Source organism: Gavialis gangeticus, unplaced genomic scaffold (genome assembly GCF_001723915.1).
Source record: "Gavialis gangeticus isolate Ggan-Ray unplaced genomic scaffold, GavGan_comp1, whole genome shotgun sequence".
Taxonomy (NCBI): domain Eukaryota; kingdom Metazoa; phylum Chordata; order Crocodylia; family Gavialidae; genus Gavialis; species Gavialis gangeticus.
The window spans coordinates 35,858,303-35,872,896 of record NW_017729000.1 but is presented as its reverse complement, the minus strand read 5'-3'; the positions used below and the strand labels follow the sequence as shown (position 1 = coordinate 35,872,896).

General features: G+C 42.2%; 1 protein-coding gene across 4 annotated transcripts in view; it reads left to right on the top strand.

Annotated features, from left to right (window-relative positions):
- SLIT3 (slit guidance ligand 3) overlaps nucleotides 1–14,594 on the top strand; it is a 1,179,950-nt gene that overhangs the window by 1,077,817 nt on the left and 87,539 nt on the right. For all 4 annotated transcript variants that reach the window (XM_019506517.1, XM_019506518.1, XM_019506516.1 and 1 more), the window contains one exon: nucleotides 13,370–13,463. In XM_019506517.1, coding sequence (XP_019362062.1) covers nucleotides 13,370–13,463 — 94 coding nt within the window. The remainder of the gene's footprint in view (nucleotides 1–13,369; nucleotides 13,464–14,594) is intronic.

The following is a 14,594-nucleotide window of genomic DNA, read 5'->3' as shown; positions in this document are numbered from 1 at the left end:
ACCCCTCTAGGGGGCTGACATATGTGGGGGGGGGGGGAGGAATATGCTCTACCAGAAGAGGCAGTGCATTACTATGACTTGGCTCCACAGTGTTTGTATAGATTGGGCTCTTCAGTGCCGTTTTGGGGCTTTTAGCTAAAGCTGATTCAATCAGTTATTAGATAACAGTGCCAAAAAGCCCCACTAAAACACCCAATCTCTACAGATGTTGGGAAATCTGGGTGCAGCTAAGGCGCTGCCTGTTTCCGGTCTTGTGCTGGCCTCGGTGCCAAGTTCAAAGTAAAACCCTGTAGGTTTTTTTTCCCCTATGTCTGCAAGCAGCCTTAGTTTCCAAGTACTTCAGAAAAAACTAACTATTAGCCCCCTAGCTGTCTGTCTCAGGCCTCCATGACAAGGTACGTGGGATTCCCTCCCTCTGGGGCTCCTCAGAGTTTATCGTTCTGGCCACCTGCTTCTTCAGCCCTTTGAAGGCCAGCGCAGAGACTTGTTCTCTGGTGTTTTTATGTGGAAGGACACATAGCTTGCTCAGGGGGTACTTCTGGTGCTCTTCTTCTTATGTTGTTTTAGTGAAAATGCCCAAATACTGCCATTCATGAAAGATTGACAGCTCAAAAAATTGAACCAAACCCAAACTGCTCTTTTAAAGTTTTTTAAATATTTTGGTAAACGTCTTTCTTTTCTTTTTAAATTTCTCACATCTCTTCCTTCTCTGTTTTTAACCAGAAGCAGGAATTAGCAGTTGCCACAAGGAAGTGGAGAAGTGTTGGAAATTTTACTATACAGTTTGCTGTAGCACATTTTGTTAAATGTATCCAAACCTCCTTGATCTAGAAACCGGGAAGAGATTTGAAAATAATATCATGGCCTACGTTGAATAAAGGTTTTGGGATTTTTTTTCCTAAACTAGATGGCATCCCAGGAGGAAAAACCTCTAAGATTATTTTTTTGGAAAGGCAAATGTTTTCAAATAGTCTATTTCCTTGGGAAAAAAACTGCCCCAAGCAACTTATATCACAGAAAAGCAACTGGAAACCATTTCTGGAATCATATGTTTGGAAGAAGAAAAAATGCAATTTTACCTTGCAGCCTCCTGGGATAGGCAGTATCAAGAGGTTTTTTTATTGTTTTGCTGCTTTTAGATTGAATACTCTTCATTGTTTGTGCCTTATGGCAGCTCCTTTTCCTGGCATGTCTGACTGTGGTGCTGCTGCCTGTTTGAGGCCAAGTACTTAGTTAAGCAAAATTACTCTGAAAGAAAGCAATCTTGTGGTGACTTGTGGTTGCCACTAGTTAATGGAGCTTTGCTAGCCTACTTCACATAGCTAACCATTGTGGTAAAATGGTGCAAAACAGTCTCCATAAGGGACTCCAATCACAGCAGAGTTAAATTTAGTTGAATCATGGCTCTGTAGATCCCACCCCCCTCCATTTTGTGTGTTTTCTTAACTGCATGTGTAATGCATACAAACAGGAAGCTTTTGGATAATGTGGTTTCACATATTTCTTCAGTAAGTTCACCAAGGATTTGGGCTATTCATTGTGCATCTGTGGCCTTAAACAAGTACATAACTATTAGCTTATTTTATAACTATGGGACCCTAGCCATAATTAGCTTGAAAGAGAAAGTCATAGTTAGGGTTTAGTGTACATATCCTTTCATCCAAAAGTTTTGCTCTTGGTGGAAGTTTCCCAATTTTACTTACTTGGCTAATATGAAACTTTTTTGCTTTGCATGCAGAAAGATTTTTTTTTTTAAAGAAAGAAATAATGCTTCCCACATGCAAAATGAGAGTAGTGGGGAGAGCTGGATACATGTAATTGAGGCCAGGATCTTGGTTCCATTGCTGCTTCCATTGAAATCGGTTTGAGGTTTTCATTGAAAAAAAAATCCACACATTTATCACTAGCTGATCAGAATACTGAAATTCATTTTCCTGAGCCTAGAGATGGAATAAATGATGTGCCTGATTCTCTGACAGTCAGAAGTAATGGGCAGCGTATCTCCTTAGTGCTCTGCATCCTTCCTCAGCTTCCGCTTGCTTCTAGTACTTAAGTCATGTGTGCAGTCGTAATCTGTAATGTCTCTCAGAAGTTTTCCCTCCTTTCATGACCTAGTAAGACAAGTAAAACCCTCTGGAATAATGCAACTATCAGTTTAGAAGATGAAGCACCTGCTTACTGAAAATCAAGGATTGTTGATATTTGGGACCTAACCTGTGAAACAATTTGTCAACAATTTGTGCCCAAACACAGTTGCTTTCAGAGCAAGTTACTTACCCTTACAAAGGTGCCAAATATAGGAGTATGGAAAGTCTGCTGCAAATCAACAGAAAGTCATTGAAGACTTGGAAACTATACTGAGGGACATGCAAGAAATTCCATAAAACGATAAGGAGATCTTTCTAGGAAAACCTCTCTGTTTGAATAAGTTGTCAAGCAGAAATGGGCTATAATTTATCTTCTGGAGGTATGATGACTACCAGAGTGTAGCATAGGTACTGCCAACTTCAAAGGAAAAGGAGTAACTAAATATTTCCATGACTTAAACTGACAGGTGAGCAGAATTTGGGCAAATGTGTCCAGTGTCTGTTGGGACTGTGTCTTGGTCTGAAGGAATTAAATATTTGAAGAAATCTCTATTAATTTTCAGGTTATTGACTTGTAACCTGGCTGAGAATTGTTTGCTCTAATTTTTTACTAAACTTCTAGGATGAAAGGGATTGCTGATGTGCATAGGCATTTTGTCCCTAATCGGGTGTTTTGGACGGTGGTAAGTAAAGCATTGATTTGTTTGGCCAGTTATGTAGTATCAATTTAAATGTGACCTTTTCTCTAGCTAGCTTGGAATAAGATTGTTTGTTTTATTTTTATATTTCATTAAAATCATTTTGCAAGACCCTGGTTTCCAGTTTCATTACAGTTAGGCAGACAGGAGTGAGAGGTTCAACAAACACAAAACTTTATTAAGCTTACTGCACAAATCAGATGAGCAGCATCAGTTTGGTGTGTGGACTGGATCTAGTCCATGGGCCCAGTCCGGTATATAGGCTGAACATAGTAGGGCCTAATCTGCGCATGCGACAAAAGCTCAGGGACCTATCCCAGAACATGACCATAGCCCATCCAAGCCCAATCCCAGCCCTCAGCAGTGGCTGGTATTGGCACACAGCAGCTGCCTGCTTGGGCCCAATCGCAGCGTTTGACAGCCACTCTCCCAGGACCCAGTTCAGCTATGTGGCAGCCACCCATCCAGGGGATCAACATATCTAGGACTGATCCAGCTACATGGGGCTTGGAATTTGGCAGCCACTTCCCCCCTGCTAAATTTCTGGACCGATGGGGAGCTCTGCACCGGATTCCATGATTCCATGAGCCAGGGGTTGAGCACCTCTATTTAAAGCTATTAAGTGCTTTCCTTCACTTGTATCACTGCAGTGAGAAATAACTGTTGGTTTCTCAGTTCTTGTGAAAATCAGGTGACTTGTTTGTGTGCCTAATTTACACTTTTCCTTTTGAAATGTTAAGCCCAATTTTAAAGATGAAAAAGATCCTCCTTAGATATTTGTGGGCTTCTTTACATGTGCTCCGGGGGGAGGGAGGGCAGGGGGTGCAGTACTTTAATTGTAGTGGCTCTTGTATATTCAGTGTCCTGCTGTATCTCATGTGTTCAGCACCCCACACTTCAAAATGGCAGTGGAGGCACTTTAACTAAAGCTTGTTTGATGAGCTTTAAAGTGTCCTCACCGCCATTTTGAAGCATGGGGATGCTGAATGCATGCGATGTTGAAGCTGCTGCAATGTGCTAATTAGCATGCTCCAGCAGACTCTATTAATTGAGTCTGTTCCAATGTGCTGAAATGACAATACATCGGAGCAGTCATCCCACACGTCTTGAGGCACCCTGAGTTCTTAAATCATTGACATAGGACACACAGTCTTTACATTATTTTAAAACTAATTATTTTCTCATGTTAGAACTTCTGATTTCAGGGTTCTCTCTTTTTCCTGCACAACCTGATTTCTTCATTAACAGCCCAGAAATGAGTGGTTTAGAAATTAGGTACTGTGCATTCAGATTAAATTTTTGCACCAAAGCCTCTTACATTTTTAACAGATGGAGCTAGTACACTTTCATGGCAACTGACTGGAGAATGTGCAGAAAGGCTTTTGGCAGTGAGATGTATTTTTGTCCCACTTCAGTGAACAAGCTGAATGTATTGGGGCAAAGTCTGGAACATTATGTCTAAATGTTTGACTCTGCCTGGCAGAGTATCATGTAAGAAAAAGATATAAGTTCTATGGACCAAGATTTTAAATCCTTCCCAAATACATTGCATCTGCTTAGAACATAATAAAGATAAGGGCTAATGCACCATGAAATTCATCTCCAGGTTCCATTTCAAAACTTCATCAAGTATTGGCAAAAATCTTTTCCATAATTTCTCTGCGGTGTTTATTCTTCCAGTAGTCTCTAGTACTCTAGTATTGTGGCCCAATTACTAAATGCCCTCCTGGTTTAACTTTTTAGTTTCTCATGTCTAGAAGCACTGTTGGCCACAAGCCATAGGCTAGGTTCACTGTTCTAGGTCATATCTATCACTGGTGAAACTAATCCATTCCAGTTTCTAATGACATGTTTCCTCTTAAATGGATGGCAACTTGGGCAACAGTGACCGCAAGATGATTGAGTTCAGGATCCTGAGGAAAGGAAGGATGGAGAGCAGCAGAATAAGGACTCTGGACTTCAGAAAAGCAGACTTCAACTCAAGGAAACTCATTGGCAGGATCCCCTGGGAAGTCAGACTGAAGAGGAGAGGAGTCCAGGAGAGCTGGCTATACTTCAAAGAAGTCTTACTGGGAGTGCAGGAAGAAACCATCCCTATGTGCAGGAAGACGAGCAAGTATGGCAGAAGACCAAGTTGGCTTAGCAGGAGACTCATCAATAGACTAAATCACAAAAAGGAAGCTTATAAGAAGTGGAAACTTGGACAAATAACTAGGGAAGAACATAAGAGCATTGCTCGGGCATGCAGAAATGAAGTCAGGAAGGCCGAAATGCAATTGGGGCAACCGGCATGGGGCAACCAGCGTGGGTTCATCAGGGGCAGGTCCTGTCAGACCAACCTGGTTGGCTTTTATGACCAGGTCACTAAATCCTTGGACGCAGGTGTCATGGTGGATGTAGTCTTTCTGGACTTGAGGAAGGCCTTCAACACTGTCTCTCACCCCATTCTCGTTAAAAAATTAGGTGACTATGGCGATGATGCCTACACAGTCAGATGGGTCACAAATTGGCTAGAGGACCACACCCAGAGAGTGGTGGTGGGTGGGTCATTTTCAACCAGCAGAGATGTGGGCAGTGGAGTCCCCCAGGGCTCGGTCCTCGGGCCCATACTATTCAACATCTTTATCAGTGACTTGGATGAGGGGGTGAAAAGCACCTTGTTCAAATTCACGGATGACACTAAGATGTGGCGAGATGTGGGCACGCTAAAAGAAAGGGACAGGCTACAACTAGAGCTGGACAGGTTACAGGGGTGGGTGGATGAGAATAGGATGAGATTCAGTTCTGACAAATGCAGGTTGCTGCATCTAGGGAGAAAGAGCCAGCAGGATAGCTATAGGCTGGGAAACTCTGTTCTCATCAGCACAGAGGCAGAAAGGGATCTTGGAGTCATTATTGATTCCAAGATGAACATGGGCCACTAATGTGAGGACACGATCAGGAAGGTTATAACCACACCTTGTCATGCAGCCGCAGATGCATCACGAGCAGGTCCAAGGAGGTGATCCTCCCCCTCTATGCAACAGTGGTCAGGCCGCAGTTGGAGTACTGCATCCAGTTCTGGGTGCCGCACTTCAGGAGGGATGTGGACAGCATTGAGAGGGTCCAGAGGAGGACCACCAGCATGATCAGGGGGCAGCAACCTCTCTCTACGAAGAGAGGCTATGGGACCTGAACCTGTTCAGCCTCCACAAGAGAAGGCTGAGAGGGGACCTGGTGTCCATCTATAAATTTACCAGGAGGGACCTGCAGGGAACGGGAGAGTTTCTCTGGGCACTACCAGGAGTAATTAAGAATAACAGCCACAAGTTGATTGAGAGTAGGTTCAGGCTAGACATCAGGAAGCATTACTTCACAGTCAAGGAGGCTAGGATCTGGAACCAACTTGCAAGGGAAGTGGTGCTCACTTCTACCCTGGGGGTCTTAAGAAGGAGGCTAGATAATCACCTAGCCTGGGTCATTTAACCCCAGCATTCTTTCCTGCCCGTGGTAGGGGGTCGGACTTGATCTGCTCAGGTCCCTTCTGACCCTACAAACTATGAAACTATGAATTTGAGTTGTAGCTAGCAAGGGATGTGAAGGGTAACTAGAAGGGTTTCTACAAGTATGTCAGTAACAAGAGAAGGATCAGGGAAAGTGTGGGTTCCTTACGGAATAGGGGAAGCACCTTTGTGACAGAGGATGCAGAAAAGGCTGAAGTACTCAATGTCCTTTTTGCCTCTGTCTTCACAGTTGAGGGCAGCTCCCAGGCTACTGCACTGGGCAACACAGTTTGTACAGGAGATGAGTAGCCCTCTGTGGTGAAAGAACAGTTTAGGGACTACTTCGAAAACCTGGATGTGAAACAAGTCCATGGGGCAGGATGGGATGCACCCAATGGGGCTGAGGGAGTTGGCTGATGTGATTGCAGAGCCACTGGTCATCATGTTTGAAAACTCATGGTGATCAGGAGAGGTCCCAGGTAATTGGAAAAGGGCAAACATAGTGCCCATATTCAAGAAAGGGAAAAAGGAGGATCCGAGGAACTACAGACCAGTCAGCCTCACCTCAGTCTTTGGAAAAATTATGTAGCAGATCCTCAGCAAATGCATTTCTAAGCACTTGGAGGAGAAAAGGGTGATTAGGAACAGTCAGCATGGATTCACAAAGGGGAAACCATGCCCGACCAAACTGATTGCCTTCCATAATGAAGTAACTGGCTCTGTGGATGCAGGGAGAACCGTGGGTGTGGTGTACCTTGATTTTTAGCAAGGCTTCCACAACCTTGTCGCAGGTAAGCTAAGGAAGTATGAGCTGGATTAATAGACTGCAAGGTGGACAGAAAACTGGCTGGAGCATTGGGCTGAGAGAGTAGTAATCAATGGGTTGATGTTTGGTTGGCATCCAGTATCAAGTGCAGTACCCAGGGGTCAGTCCTGGGTGGGCCGGTTTTGTTCTAAGCAGCAGCTCTGCAGAAAAGGACCTAGGGGTTACAGTGGACAATAAGCTAAATATGATTCAGCACTGTGCTCTTGTTGCCAGGCAGGCTAACAGCATACTGGCCTGCATTGGTAGGTGTGTTGCCAGCACGTCAAGGGAAGTGATTATTCCCCTCTATTCAGCACTGGTGAGGCCACATCTGGAGTACTGTGTTCAGTTTTGGGACCCCACTACAAAAAGGACATGGACAAATTGGAGAGAGTCCAGCAGTGGAATAGGTTACCCAGAGAGGTGGTGAAAGCTTCATCCTTCGGGGTTTTCAAAACTTGGCTAGGCAAAGCTTTGGCTGGGATGATCTAGTTGGGGCTGGTCCTACTTTGAGCAGGAGGTTGGACTAGATGACCTCCTGAGGTCCCTTCCGACTCTAACTTTCAATGATTTTATTATTCTATAATTGCTGAGGGCTATTTACATTTTTGCATAGGCACTAAATTTGTAAAATGTGAAGGGGAAGAGGACAAAGCAAAGGGAATATAGAATCACTTTTTGGAACATTAGTAGCTAGTAGGTATCTAAAGAGTAACTTCTCACTAAAACTACTGCAGTGTAGTCATTTCTTGTGGGTGTAGCCAGAAGTGCTAGGATCCCTTTGACCCACCCAGAACAGTTAAGGTAACACCTTATTTAACAATTTAAATATATTTATTTTCCCTTTGTAGGCTGTAAAAAGGAGGATAAAGGTTATTCTGGGTGTTGTTACATGTTACAGATTAGCACATGCTAATCTCTAAGGAATGATACATAGTATTAAAGTTAGCACATGCTGTGAACAGTTGCATGTTAAGGGTTAATACTGTCTTGAAGTGCCCTCCTACATGTGTAGGCAAAAGCATGATGTGGTCAAATGCACAATCCACATAGTCAGACCATGCTGTCACTGCTGCAGGATCCTAGCCCTGGCCCCGGAGCAGCTCTCTACCTGACCATATGCCCTGCCAGTGCTGCTAGGGTTGGTCTCCATGTAAACCCTGGCCCCGTGCTGTCATGTCCCTGCTACTGCTGGGGTCTGCATGGAAACTGGGTGCAGTGACATGGGCAGGGGGTCCTGGGAAATGGAGTCCGGCCACCAGCTTGATCCTCCATTTTGCCCACCCCTGAGCTAGAGTAATTTTCTCTTCTGGGTTTGACATGATCTTAATCCAGTGCCCACTAAAATGCACTTCAAATCCCATTCAATCTCCCACATCTGGATGAAAAGGAAGGATTTTTGCTTTGGAGTAGAACACTTGTGCTTGACTGGTGACAAGATTAACTGTAACTGATTTCGTTTTTGTTTTTTAATACCTGTTTGCACCTGGAGATGGTATTTGCCTGGAGGAGGCTGGTTGGAATGCCGTTGTTTGTAGTTGTCTCTGATTCATGTATTTTATAGGCCACTAACTGATGTTCAGTTCAGTTAAAGGCGCAATGGGAAATGATCTGCAATCCCAACAGTTGCATTTACTGCCGTGCCATTTGTGAATGGCAGGAGGCACAATTATAGGATTGGGGATCAGATCCCAAACCTACCCTATTGCCAGTGCAGGGGGAGCCGGGAATCATGATGTCCTGCACCAGTAAGTAGTAAGCCAGGTACTTGGTGCTCCCATAGCTGAGATCACCTGTCATCTGATCAGTGCTCCCAACCTTTCTCTCAGGTGGATTGTCATGACTGAGAGCATCACTCAGCTGACAGGCACTCCCAGCCTTTGGAGCACACCAGTGTCTTGAAGGACTCCAGTGTGCTCCCTAGGCTGGAAGTGCTGAACATCCCTGGTCACATGTTCAATTTAAGGTGCTATGGGAACCAGCCATAAAGTTATTACACAAAATGTGTGTCATAACTGTGGTTTATTCCCTGTTTTATCGCATCATTAATTGCATGAATGCAGCTATGTTGCTACTTAAGATGTGATTAACTGGCTAATCACGTCTTAAGCATAGCATCTGCTACAGGCTTTAGTGAGACCGAATGAAACACTGGTGACAGGTTTTTTATAAAGTTGTGTGATGCCCTCACATGTCTGTCTAGTCTTAGTTTCAAAATCTGAATAAATAGCAAAACGCTAAATATTTTTTTAAACCCAATACAGCTATTGAAAGAGAAACCTGGAATAGACCTTTAATTGCTATCATTAACTAAGCCACTCACAAAAGAAGGAACGGTCAGATTTTTTCTTCAGATGCACACAGGGAAATGGCCAATGAATTTTGTATACCCATTTCTGAGGGCAGATTTAGATCCAAAATATTTTGTGACTGAAGGAAACATAAGAAACACTTTGTATAGCTCTTGCCATGCATACTGCTATTTAGGAGGTGTTTTATTTCCTTACCATGCTGTCTGCCACCCTGAGAACATTGGGAATGCCTGCTTTAATGTATCAACATGTTTTTTCTTCCCCAAGATGAGGTTGCCTCTGTTGTACAGCATACCCAAAGGAATTGTGGAAATGTCAACATTTGTAACAGGATTATTAAAAACAACAGAAAGGAGCCTAAAGCACTCCAAGTTTTCTGTGAAAAACAATAAATTTTTTGGACGCTGTATCTGGTACCAAGCCTGAAATCCTCCTAAATTTTGATAGTGGAGTAATCAACATGGCATAATGAATCTTATTATTTGACAAGAGTATACATTTGGGGAGATATTTTTCTTGGATTTCAATGCATTTGTCAATTTTCTGAGCCTGCTGAGAAGAATACTTTCAGAAGAATTATTTCCCTTTGAGAGCTTGCACCACTATTTTGATTTTTCTCAAAAGTCTGTTTTTCTTTGAAAAAAAAGCTTTTATGTATCTTTTAGCAAAGTTACAGCTGAAGAAATCCATCTACAATTTATTCTATTAACAAATGAAAAGATACTTTACAAAAGCATACTTCTAGGCTTTAGATCTTTGAGTTCCTTTTAAGTCACCATCCAGTTAAAAATTCTGTGGTCTTTATTTTTTTAAAATATATGTGATATTTCATGCTGACTAGAAAGACAAAGAAAAGGAACACTGAGGAGATTTGAACGAGGCCATGGCAAGTTCTGACCTGCCCACATTATTTTTTGTGTCTGCTGTCTAACTTAGGTTGTGGGTTTGCTTTGTTTATTAGGGATTTTTGAAGGTAAAAGTAAACCTGTTCTGTTGCTTATAAAAATGTTAGTAAAAGTCCTCAGCAGTAATTTCAGTCAGGCTGGTGACATGTTCTTACTTGCTTTAAAGGAGGAGTTAAGTACAGTAGCAAATGTCCAAAACTCAACCCCAGCAGGACATTTGCATCCATTTTACCAGTTTTCTAATTATGCAAATATAGGAAACTTTTTCACTGGAATATCACCCTTCCCAAGCCAGATTGCAAATTTTTTATTTGACTAAGTTATTTCAAATTCAGTGCTGTAAAAGAGCCAGGTAAGAAGTAGTAGTAATTGTTAAAATGGCATTCAGGGGTTCCCCTGTTGCCCCTTCTGGTTAGGGACAGACATTACACATAAATTGGTTTAAGTGATCAGATACTGGTTTAAACCTGTAACAGAACAGATGTTCAGTGCACATAAACCAGTTTGAAAATGGCTCAAATTGGTTTGAGATAAACCTGGCTGAATGTAGTATCACACTTAACTGATTTGGTTCAAACTGGTTTATGCAATGTCTGTCCCAGATCCCTTGCTGATTTAAGATAAACCAGACTCCCCCAGCATCCCAGCATGCTTTCTGGGCTGGGTGGAGCTCTCTGCCCCACAGCAAGGCTGGCCCCTCCCCTCTGCTCCCTGGCTGCAGCTCCAGCACAGACTGCTGGCTGCTTTCTCCCTCCCCCCTCACCACTCCCTGCTAAGCAGGAATTCCCGCCTCCCTTTTGCTTTGATGAAAGGTGTCTGGGTATTAACTAGCAGACCATATGTTGGCTGTGGTCCATGCTGAGCCAACAGGTAGAATCAACAGGTAGCTGGTAATGTCCCTCTGTTGTTTTCTTAATGGGGTGATAAACACTATGTTATAAATTCCCTACTGGGCTAATCAGAGCATCCTGCCAGGGCCTGGCCATGCCTTCCCTCAGCTCAGTGCCCTGGATGAAAAAGGAGGGCTGCTCATGCGCACATCAGCTTCTAGCCTGAGCCACTGCAGGCATGTGGGATGTCTGTGTAGTTACAAAGTGATTCAGCCTAGCTAGGTTAGACTAACATGCAAAGATTGAATCAGTTCAGGCTTAGGCTTTTTGAATGTCTGTCCCTAGCCTCTGACTCCACGACAGCTAATTCATCTTATGATTACAAATTTTTGTCATTTAAGGGCTCCTTTACATATGCAGGGAGGCTGCTCTAATGCATTGTAATCACTTGATTAATCGAATCTGCTGGAGCACACTCCTGCAGAATCTAGCATCATATGTACCAGAGTCCCTGCACTGAAAATTGGCAGCAGTGGCACTTTAACCAATAAAGTACCCCTGCCACCATTTTCCAGTGCGGGGAAGCCGATACACATGATGTTCTGGGCGCTTTAATTAGTTGGCCACGCTCATTAAATCGCTGCTTCCCTCCAGCCTCCCAAAGCATGTCTATAAAAACCCTAAGAGCTTATCACATCATGTAATAGCAATGCCAGATTCTCCCAATATTCCCAATCCAGCCAATTGCATATCATGAGTCAGTCCCTCCTCTCACCCCCTATGTCACAAGACTGGCTTTGCAATAAATATTCAGATTTGAGGGATTTTTTGCCTGCAAGGGTCATATTTTCAAACTTTCAATGCAAGTGTGTGGCCTGAAACTAATTTTGGGGGGAAGCTGAGATTTTTTTAATCACTTGTTTCCAGAAGGGGCTGGGCATTGAATAAAAATACTGTTGTCCAGTCTTGCAACGTTTGGTGTTTTTATTCAAGCCCATCTTGGAGACAGGTGATTTTCAGAAAGTTTGGCTTGCCACAAAAAAATATCTTCTTGTTCTAGTCATGCCTCCCATATCATCACTTTCACCATTTACTGTTACTTTAAAAAGTCTCCTGTTCATATGTTCATATGCATATGGGTGTGTATGAGAATATATGTATGCACACACAATTATACACACACGCGTGCACACACACACACACACACACACACACTTGAAATTGTGCAGATGCTGTCTTCTGATATTACTGCAGAAGGGACTTTGGGATTGTATTTGGTTTGAGGGTTTCCATACTGAGAATAATTGACCTGCCCTTTTCCTGCAAGAAGGGATTTTTTTTTTTAATTCCCCCAGAGGCAAAGGTTTCTGCTCAGTCTCTGGCAGAATCTCAAGTCCTGAGGTACTGAAGTGTAACCTAATAATTTAGGTCTCAGAAGAAGGATGGTGCTTAAATAAACTATCTGGTTTTGAACACTCTGGAACTGTTCACTATTAAAATTTAAACAAATCCAGGGAAGTTCACTGCATTTCACACACCATACCTTGAAACAGCTGAACTGAGCTTGCATTTGAGAACCCTTTACTAAAAAGACAGCACGTCCAATGAGAATGGCAGAGTTAGTGCTCTTCTTGTAAATAGTGGGTGTTATATAATTATAAACAGTTCTAAATCTGGTTCTTGTTACTGCAAAGCTTTTTTAATCTGAATGATGTAAAATCATCTTCTAGGGCAATAAAGTATTGGTTGTGACTAAAATATGGCTTGGTATGCTAAGTTTAAAGACTCCCTTAATGAGTAGGGCCATATGTGTTACTGGCTCTCTTTGATGCTAGAGACGTGAAGTCCGGATCTGACCTTACAGTCCTTACTCTGGCCAAACTCCAGCTCAGGGTGAAAGGGTTTGAGTGTAAGGAGTTTTGAATCAGGCCTCTCAGGTTTGTATGACACAGTAATCCCATCTTTTGTAGCCCAGTTGGTGAATATTCATTAAACATAGTTGTTGATCCTATTGTATTCAACAGTTCAGTATTGAAGAAGTTCACTACAGTGTAATCTGACTCACCATCACAAAAAGTACTGTCATGAAGTGTCATGCTAAACTACCAAGTTGCTGCAGTTTTGCCCAGCCACCAGTCATAAGGGCAGGTGAACTTATCATGCTGGATATTGTGGTTGAAACTCTTTCACCAACATCATTGCTATGTTGATAGCAAGTTTATTGCAGCCTTATTCCTTTTCTTTTATCAGGTGAGCTTTGTGATGAGGTGATTAACCATTGTGTTCCTGAGCTAAACTCTTGTCAGCATGAGTCCAAATGTCTCTCCCTTGCCAGAGGATTCAGGTAAGCGTTTTTACCTTCCTGTATTTGATAAAATTTGTTCCTTAACCTGAATGGAATTGTAATGTTGATTTGATCAACTTAATGAGCCAAATACAAAAAGAATGCCCGACAGGTGGTATACTATAGACCATTTTAGGAATGTTGTTAGTGTACATCTTTTTTGCAGCTCCTCAGTGTGTAAGGTACTTTATTGTGAAATAAGTTGTGCAGTTCCAAAATGGAGTAATTATTCTGGAATAAATTATACGTTCTGGAATTGAGCATCAACATGTCATTCTAAAATAGCTATTGCAGATTATCTTATTCTACAACAGCTTTCAAGGCATTTTTACCATATAGTAAGTCCCTGGATTTAGATTCCTGTAACCATCTATATAAGTAGTTTAAATATAGTAAGATGTAACAGATATCACCGTTGGCATCATGCCAGAATAGTATGCACTATGGAAGCATTCCTCTTCATTTCTGACTTCTGTTTCTCACAACTGACTCTGTCTTCATGTTAGTAAATGAAAACATCCCACAGCAATGAGATTTTTAGGAATAGCACACAACATTGTAATACCTCCACACTAGGTCTTGTCATACGTTGAAGCTACCAGCAGAGTAAAGTGCATATTCTTTAAATATTTCTTCTCATAATATAATGAGCTTTGCAAGCACTGAGACAATAGGCAAGATGTTAAGGATGGCTGCTATTTAGATAGGCTGACATATCAGCATTTTTCCCCTACCTGTTTATTTGGTCTCTTTCCCCACTCCCTTATCCAAGCAGAGCAGGTTTCCTCTCACTGGCTGACCACTACATGGAGGACATTTCTGAACACATTTCTGTGTTTTGAAAATTAATAATTTAGGAATCATAATTATGGTTATTGGTTGTGTACAATTGGTTATTGTTATGATTGGAAAAGACCTCCTATCTTTATGAGCAATGAGATATTATCAGTGTATCTAACAAAAATAACAACTAGAGGGTGCACATGCAATATATGTTGTCAACATCATCCCATCTTGGCAGAGTAGATAGCAGAACATAATTGAATGTAAACTGATAAGCACATATTTTGAGTAAAGTCTAAAGTCCTCTTTCCCCCCTTATTTCCAAAAAAAAAAAAAAAAAGAAAGAAA